General features: G+C 33.5%; 1 protein-coding gene across 1 annotated transcript; it reads left to right on the forward strand.

Moving 5' to 3' along the window:
* The first annotated feature begins 3,961 nt into the window (after positions 1-3,961).
* On the forward strand, positions 3,962-9,097 carry LOC114752897 (very-long-chain aldehyde decarbonylase GL1-1-like). The gene is made up of 11 exons (XM_028941598.1): positions 3,962-4,207; positions 4,322-4,542; positions 4,634-4,866; positions 5,470-5,689; positions 6,137-6,264; positions 6,398-6,654; positions 6,783-6,890; positions 7,414-7,620; positions 7,879-7,989; positions 8,101-8,274; positions 8,686-9,097. Exons 1-11 carry the CDS (start codon positions 4,151-4,153, stop codon positions 8,872-8,874), a joined length of 1,905 nt encoding a protein of 634 aa, XP_028797431.1. The 5' UTR covers positions 3,962-4,150; the 3' UTR covers positions 8,875-9,097.
* Positions 9,098-9,444: the final 347 nt, after the last annotated feature.

Here is a 9,444-nt window from a genome sequence, read left to right on the forward strand (position 1 = left end):
TCTCTGTATCTTCTGACTATTTGAATTTGTTGTCCATATAGGTTGGTTTCCTTAATTCAACTTCTTATTCTTAAATTTAATTTATTATGTGTATGTAACCCTAATTAGCCATCAGTCACGCATAGATCATTAATCCTATGGAAATAAGCTTTAAATTACATAATTTACGTGGTTGCGAATATGCCTCCTCAAGCATTCTTAACAATCCAACCACCTCTTTTTTATGAGACTGAGACTGACTGATTCTTTGACTATTGAATTCATGATTAGATAGGTTATCTCTTTTATTTTTGAAATCCAACAAGTAACTCCTTGAACATCTGTATTCATGCAGACTATCCTTCAGTTAGTCAATTGTTATTTTATCGGCGGAATGAAGTATGTTATTCCCATATATATTCTTCTAATTTGTTTTATAATAATGAATTCTTAAATTTAGAATCATACTTTAAACTTGTTATATACTATCTTCGGTCCTAATTATAAGAACTCATTTATAATTTATAAATAAAGTCTTATAATTAAAATTAGAAGTAATATGATATTAGGTTTTTAAGTGGAACAACGAATAATAAATGATAGGAGAATTATCTAAAGAGAGTTTTGGAAGGAACTCGTTAAACATTTGAAGGTGGCAAAGGTTATTCAGGCAAAAAATAAAAATAAAGAGGCTAAGAATGATTTTGCTTATAAAATACTTTTTTGTTTTTAAATATAAGACTTATTTTGTAGCGTACTTAGATATATGACCCATTTTGTAATGTAAATTACGTTATAAAATGAGTCTTATATTTAGGACAGGGATAATATAAGATTTATAGTAAATTATAATGCTTTGAATAAGGCAAACTTTGTGTAATGTATAAGGAGCCCACATAATTATGTTTAAAATTTAAAATACTATTAAGAAACCCACTTGGAGCGAGTTTAGCCGGCAAAGATGGAGCATGCGTCATAAAGATTAATGGTTCAGGCATATAAAAAAAAAATAGAAAAAACGTGAGACTAATAAGTTAAAACAAATACTTTGATAGCAATAAATTGTTAGAAAAAAGAAAAAATAACAAAAAAAAGATGGCTAAAATAAAAAAATTACATGCAAGAATTGATTTATAAAAATTGTTGTCAAAACTTATACTAATATTATCATGGATTTTTATTTACAATTTTTCTGTTTCTGCAGTTTTTATTTATTTATGTTTTTCTGGAAAAAATGAAATAAAAATAATTAGCCAAGTATTGTCACATCAGCGGCCCACAATTTACCCTTTGTCAACTTTTTATGTAACGTATGCAAATTTGCTTTTTTATTTTTTTGGCTGAGTCCAAATATCCCTAGCTGATAATAGTTATTGATTTTCTCACAACGTAAACTTTAAAAATTACAATCAAATTTTACAGAAGAGAAATAATTATTAAAAAATTTAATAGTAATCTTCACAGTTTATAATATAAGTTTTATAGTGAGAATGACAACCTTATTGAAATTCTTCATCTTAAAAAGGTTTTGGTGTTGGCCACGAGTAATGTATGCAGTTTTGCTATACAAACACATCATCTCCTAATACTAGAAAAATAATTAAACACACCTATATTTAGATTTGGATTTTTAAAAAAAAATTATTGTTTAAAAAAAGACATTTTTATCAAATGAAATTGAAAGGGGCACGTATAAAGTATAAATAAACGAAGTAATCATTGGAATCACAGGCAATTTTCACTCTAAAAAGGAAAACAAATCCCAATCAAATAGACAAGCAGGAGATGAAAGAGATAATTAAGCAAATAAAAAATAAGCAAAACATGCAAGCCACGTCACTTTCTTTTTGGTTTAATTGAAGGAAGCAGTTTTGAGTACTCATTTATTAGTCGGCTCCAACATGCCGTGTATCAATATCAAAGTTATACCATCAATTAGATACTCTTTCACGACCATGGGGTGTTTGGGTAATAGGAAAAGTGATTTTTAAAAATATTTTTCTGTAAATTAAAATAAATTTGTTTATATATTTATTTCATATACTGTAAGATTACTTTTAAAACTATAATTTTGATTCTATTTAACACCTATAAATTTAAAATTACTAGAAAAATTATTCATGTTTAGTGCTGATATTATTTTAAACAAGATTGCCACAAAGGATACCTTTACACAGGAAAAAAAAAAATCTCACATAGTATTATTTGAGAGAGATAGTGTAATATTTATTAGAATTAAATAATTTATTTAGCTTCTTTAATCTTTAAATTTATTAAGTACCTATGAGGTTAAAGGTTAGAAAAATTATTTTTCTTAAAAGAAAATTGTTATATCTCATTTAGTTGGAAGAGAAACCGAATTTGCTTGCCCATGCCAAAGCCTCCGTTAGTTCTGACTTTGATTTCTTCTTCCTTCTCGTAATTTCAAGTCAAAAGAAAAAAAGCCCCGATATACATAATTAAGACAGACTTATTATTAATACGATTTTATGCATTATTATTATTTTTTTCATGCAACTAATATTACTTAGTTATATTATTTTGATGCAGTAATATAATTAAACCTGTGATGTCATGTGCCTTTTGCGTCATTATCAACTCTCATCATGTGTATTAGTGTAATTTAGTTGATGCGTGTGTGTCTTTGTTTGAATGAGAAATGTATTTGCTGGCCATAAAAAAAAAAGAAGAACGAGACAGATATTCGCCACATTTTTTTGCCAACATCAGACTCGTATCTTATAAAAATTGTGTAATATGTAAAAATTATTTTCTTTAGATTTGCTCTCCATTAATGTTCCTTTAGTTTAAAAAATGAACTGCCTCTATTTAATACATTCCATTTAATAGGGATTTCATTAGAAAAAAGTAATAATTATACTTTAAAATGTAAAACAAAAGATATGTTTAGGAAATAAAATAAACATTCAAATTAGCAAAAGTAAATAAGCACTGAGAAATTATTTCAATTCTTCACAACCCATCCCATCTCTCATGGCTCATACTCACGTAGCTCTTTTTTTTTTTTTTTTTTCAACGGAAGAGACGTACGTACATTGGTATTGTATTCATAGAAATATTTAATGTGAATTGAATCAAACAACTCTGACTAATTATTTATACTCTCATTACTAGTAATAGAAAATAACCTTATAATACCCAGAATTAAATGTTAAATATCATTTGATCAATTTACGGGGATGAGAATCCAAAAGGCAAAAACAATAGAGTTATGTTTACTTGCTCATATTATAATATTGAGCCAAAAGAAAATTTGCCAAAAATATCAAAATTAAGTACATATTTAAGCAGCATCCACTGAAATACATGACAACGGTAGAATGCAGGGTTATACACCACTCTCGTTCTTATTGTTAGTTATTTTTAAGAATTTCTTACATACCAACAAGAGCATTAAATAAATAAATAATTTTTTAAATTTTATCCTTATAAAAAAACATGAAGTCAAAATACTGTCAGAATTAATTAATTACTCCTCCCGTCTTAAATATAAGACCTTATCTAGTCCTAAATATAAGACTTTTATACAGTGATTTATTATGATTATTAGGGCAAAATTAGTAAAAAAAACAGTAAATAGAATATAAGTTACTTATATTTAGAATCAAAATTGACTAACGACAAGGATAAAAGCATAAGAGTTGTAATTATATTAGGTATTTTTTTTTTCGGGGACGCGTTTGGTTGTGAAATATCAAAATCCATAAAAAGGATTTATTCAGAAAAGAAAAGATAAAGAAGGGGCATGAAAGGAGCAGAACGCGTAGAATACAACATTTCTTAGTTGGGCTGCAATTTGGTACCCATGGGCCATGGCCTCGTCCTCCTCCATTCCCTCTACCCTCCTTCCGTAGCCATTTATTCAATGAACTCTTCCCCCCTTACTTTCTCTCCCTATCTCTCTGGTGTATGTCATTTACATACATATATACACGGTGGGGACTCATCAGTCCACCAAACCGCCAACTATATTTTTCTTCAATGCTCCCTCCTCTCTCTATCTCTCTATATATACTGCTTTTACAATGACTTCCCCACAATAATACTTCTCCTTCCACCACCCTTCTCTTCCTCCCTGTTTTTGCCTTCTCTATCGTTCGGCTTCTGATACAGAGCGAAGCAGAGCAAGCAACTCTCACCATACTCTTAAATGGGCAGTACTGCTCCTTTGTCCACTTGGCCATGGCGCAATCTTGGCGCCTTCAAGGTATTCAATCGCTGCTTCATCTCTTCCTTCTTCTTTCGGACTCGTCCTGCTGTTTCTCACTTCTCAGATGGGGTTTCTGCATGTTAATCTCTGCGTGTTTGTTTGTTTTTGTAGTATCTGTTATACGGGCCTTTCGTTTCCAAAGTCCTGTACGAAAGATTCTATGAGGGAAACAACAATTTCAGCTGGTGCTTTCATCTCCTTCTTCTCTACGTTTGCAGAGGTTTGACTTATGTCTTCTGGAATACTTATAGCAACATGCTTTTTCTCACTCGAAACCGTCGGATTCTTCAACAAGGTGTTGATTTCAAGCAGATTGATCATGAGTGGGACTGGTAATTCTCCCTTTTTAAACAATCCTCAACCCCATTACTTTTTTTTTCTCTGTAACAACTGTCTTGATTCATCTTTCATGTCTCGAAACAGGGATAATTTCTTAATCCTTCAAACTCTGATCGCCGCCATGGCCTGCTATTGCTTTCCGTTTCTTCATGATCTTCCGCTGTGGAACGTGAAGGGTCTTCTTGTTGCTCTGGTTCTTCATGTGGGAATCTCAGAGCCTCTCTATTACTGGCTTCATAAGAAGTTCCATGAAGGCTATCTCTTCCGCCATTATCATTCGTTTCACCACGCAGCTCCAGTGCCACAGGCTATTACAGGTAAGGAATTAACGACCGCCACATATAATGATTATTCCGTATCCGTCCAAAAACCGTTTTTAGCTACAGAATCAGAAGATTCTGGATATTTCACATATGCTGATATAAATTATGAACCTTAAATTATTATTAATAAGTTCTTAAAGTTTGAGTGAGTTTTTCTTATTGACAATTAATCAACAAATTAATCGGGGTTATTAAATTGAGAGGAATTAAATAGAGTGATTGACGATTGATTTAATCTAACATAATGATGTGTGCCATAAACCTCATTCTATGATAGAAATAATATAATTTATTTTTGAAATCCTATTTAGTGCATGGAAAACATGTCCAATTTAACAAGAATTTGTTGACAACCAAAATTAAAAGATTTCATGTCTTGAAATAGAAATTTGTGCGCCAGAAAGTGAGCGTAGATAATAAATATCCCTTTTTTTACGATCGGTGTGAGTTCAGCTTCAACTCTTCACGGGATCATTATCTGTCATCGAAATCTTCGTACATTTGGCTGCAAATAATTTGAAAATTTTCTGACACATTGGGCCTATGTGTTCTGTCAAAATCTTTGATGGAAACTTGACTTGGAGGCTGATTTTACAGCTGGGAATGCGACGCCTTTGGAGCATCTCATTTTAACAGCAATCATCGCAATTCCGATCGCTGGGGCTTCTATGTTGGGATTGGGATCTTTGGTGTTGATCTACGCCTACGTGTTGGGTTTTGATTTCCTCAGATCCATGGGCCACAGCAACATTGAAATTATCCCCCACCAACTGTTCGAGGCATTTCCACTTCTAAGGCTTGTGGTCTACACGCCAACGTAAGTTACGCTATCCCGCTCTGTTTCTGACCCCGTCTATTTAATTATCCGAATTGAAGTGGGAAATAAAAACAGAAAGCGAGTACACTTGGCTTTCTACTTGTTTTATGGTCTATCAAAGGAGTAGCATTAACTTCAACACCAAAAAGGGGAACGGTCCCTCCTTCGAGTCGGTTCCGCCCACTGCCACCTTGTACAGTTCTTCTGGGAAATGAGAGGGAGACAGAAATTAGAAGCTAACAGTCTTGCGTCTCTTTTTGAGTCAAATGACAGAAGAGTGGGTCTATATAGTAAATATCAAGCGATTAAATAACTTCTGTGCTGCTTAGTTAAATAAGTTTTCTCGGACATGTGTTTCTTATTACTTGGTCAATTGTGATTCCGGAACTTTTTTAACTTCCTGATGGCTAAATTTATTCATTTGCTTTCTGTGATAAATATATGCAGATACCACAGCCTGCACCACACTGATAAAGGCACTAACTTCTGCCTCTTCATGCCCCTCTTTGACGCACTAGGCAATACCCTCAACAGCAAATCATGGCAATTACATAAAGAAATAAGCTTGAATTCAAGTATGTGCGATTTCTTATTTCATCGGGCATACATATTATTGTGCCGTGAAATACAAAACTGAGCACAAATACAATTCGAAAATTTGCAATTTAGTCTAATGGAATGACTAATATGTAGGTTTATTAAATGCAGGGAAAAATAGCCGGGTACCTGATTTTGTGTTCCTGGTCCATATAGTGGATGTTTCATCCTCTACGCACGTTCAATTCGCTCTACGTACCTTTGCTTCTCTCCCATACAGATTTAGGTTCTTCTTGATCCCGTTTTTGCCAATTGCCTTAACATCTTTGATACTAATGTGGCTTTTGTCCAAAACCTTCTTGGTCACTTTTTACAACCTACGAGGTCGTTTGCACCAAACGTGGGCTGTCCCAAGGTTTGGCTTTCAGGTTAGTCCGAGAAATCTCTTCCATTTTTTTACATTTCCCCACTATGAACATGAATGATGCTGTAAAAGATTAGCACTGAAAGTTTTTCTTTTTCTTTTTCCACTTCTGTATTGTATTTGTTTTTGCAGTATTTCTTGCCATTCGCTGCTGATGGAATCAATAAGCAAATAGAGGATGCCATTCTCAGGGCTGATAGGATTGGGGTTAAAGTCATCAGCCTGGCTGCCTTGAACAAGGTTTTGTATTGTGAACTTATATTTCATTGTTTTGTCCCTGGTCTGATTCATCCAAGTTAGCTGAGTCGTGAAACTTCTGCTGTCATCTGAGTGAGGTTGTTGGGGGTTTTTAATGCATCGGTGTAAATGTAAATAGATCTCGGATACCTGACAAAACTATTTCCATCTTTGTTACTTGACATACAAAATTCATTTAAAGAAACAGGGATCTTTCACTTTTAAAGCTACCTTTAACAATATTCATTTTTCCATCTTGCAAGTGTCAACTGTACAAGGGCCTATACAAAAAAAATCAACAATGTGATCCACTAGTCGGCTTTCGAGAACCTAGCTTTTTCCAAATCACCGTTATCTACTGCAACTAGTAAACATCAAAACCAGTTTTTGGTGGTGGTCCTAAACTATCTCTTGATGACAGAAAAAAGCATGCTTAATTTTTCAAAAAATATCATTGTAGTTTTGAATAAAGGCAAAAAATGAAAACACATGTAAATAACTTTTTTCTTTTTTGGGTTTTCAACAGAATGAAGCTCTAAACGGGGGAGGGAAGCTTTTTGTGGACAAGCATCCAAACCTTAGAGTCAGAGTTGTTCATGGAAACACCTTAACAGCTGCAGTGATACTAAATGAAATTCCAAAAGAAGTGGAAGAAGTGTTTCTAACAGGAGCTACTTCCAAACTCGGAAGAGTAATAGCCCTCTACCTGTGCAGAAGGAAAATCAGAGTTCTGGTATGCCTTGTTCTTCTTCTGTCCATTCGTTCACCAAATCTTCTCCAAATGATTCTCTTTAAGCTACATCCAGATACATGGTTGATTTTTTCCCCTTTTAAACTCAAAATCTGGTTACTTGTAAACAAACAAAAGCTGTGCAAGTGGCAACTCCTTCAGTGTTTTTAAACTTAATATTTGAAAACTTTAAAATAAAAAACTTAAATTCGGTACGGTATTTGGTAGGCTACTAATGATAGAGAGGTACAATATTTGCAGATGTTAACTCTTTCCGCTGATAGATTCCAGAAGATCCAAAAGGAAGCTCCCCCAGAATACCAAAGCTACCTTGTACAAGTCACAAAGTATCAAGCAGCACAAAACTGCAAGGTACTACCCTTGCATAAATATATTATACCCATTTTGTTTTGACCACTTCTTTCACTAGTTCATGCTCCAAGTTTAATGAATTTGACTTGAGATTCGGTTAATTAATTTCAGACGTGGATTGTGGGTAAGTGGATTACATATAAAGAGCAGAGCTGGGCACCAAAAGGAACACATTTCCATCAATTTGTGGTGCCTCCCATCTTACCTTTCAGAAGAGACTGCACTTACGGTGATTTAGCTGCCATGAGATTACCAGAGGATGTGGAAGGCCTTGGTTGTTGTGAGGTCAGCAATCACTTTATATATATATATATATATATATATATATAACTCTGTTTTATAAAGCCATATGTGTGATTGCCAATGGGGATTTTTCATATAATTTATTTTTCTATAAAAATTAAATAAAGTAAGCAAAGGCAACCATTCAAACAGGTTCTAATGAGCTGTTGGGTAGGTATAATAAAATTGAACGGGACAAAAACTAGAATGAAAAATGATTCTTGTATTGATCGTTGAGCATCAACGATAAGAGATAACAATATAATAAACTGTCTGTTTGTGAGGGACGAAACAGGGTGTAAAGCAAGTAAATTTATGAATGAGGGATATATGTATACACACAACTCTATATCATATTTGTTAATCGTTAATAAGAACAATAATAATTAAGAGTAAATAAATGTATGAATGCAGTACACAATGGAGAGAGGAGTAGTGCATGCATGCCATGCAGGAGGAGTAGTGCACAGTTTGGAAGGATGGAGCCATCACGAAGTTGGAGCCATCGATGTTGATAGGATCGATGTTGTTTGGAAAGCTGCTCTCAAACATGGTCTTCGTCCTGTTTCTTCGCCACCATCTTCTTCTCTTCTCGGCAGTTAACAATGCCCTTAATCCTTTCATTTTTCTCACTTGGTTGGATCTTTTCAAAAACTCTACTATATATACAGATCTCGAGAGGATCCAAACCTAGAAGAAGATAGATGATGATATGATGATGAAGCCCAAAAGAATTTGAATTTGCAGGACTTTTGCCGTTTTACCTTGCTCGTATTCCTTTGTAAAAGTGGTTATTCAAAATGTAATTGAAAGTCGTTTGAACTCATTATCTTCTCTCTCCCCCCCCCTCTCTCTCTCTCTCTATATATATATATTAATGCTGTTCCTATTTATGCGATTATAGCATACATAGCTTTTGTTAGTTGTACACCTATTATGTAGGGAGAAGATTTAAGTCTTTTTCAATACTCTCTGCAAATTTTCTATACACAGGGTATGAATAATCTGATGTAGGTCATTTTCACTAATAAAATTTTCGTTCAATGATTAAAAAGAAAAAGTTGCGAAACTAGCCTGTAAAAGAATATAGCTGCTGTAGTTCCATTAAATTATTTTTCTCAATAAAGGATAAGAGGGGAAAAAAAGTCGAACAGTCGTTGAAATTTTAAAGTA

The sequence above is a fragment of the Neltuma alba genome, unplaced genomic scaffold (genome assembly GCF_004799145.2).
Source record: "Neltuma alba isolate B1F8T4 unplaced genomic scaffold, ASM479914v2 tig00007603_pilon, whole genome shotgun sequence".
In the NCBI taxonomy this organism is placed as follows: Eukaryota; Viridiplantae; Streptophyta; class Magnoliopsida; order Fabales; family Fabaceae; genus Neltuma; species Neltuma alba.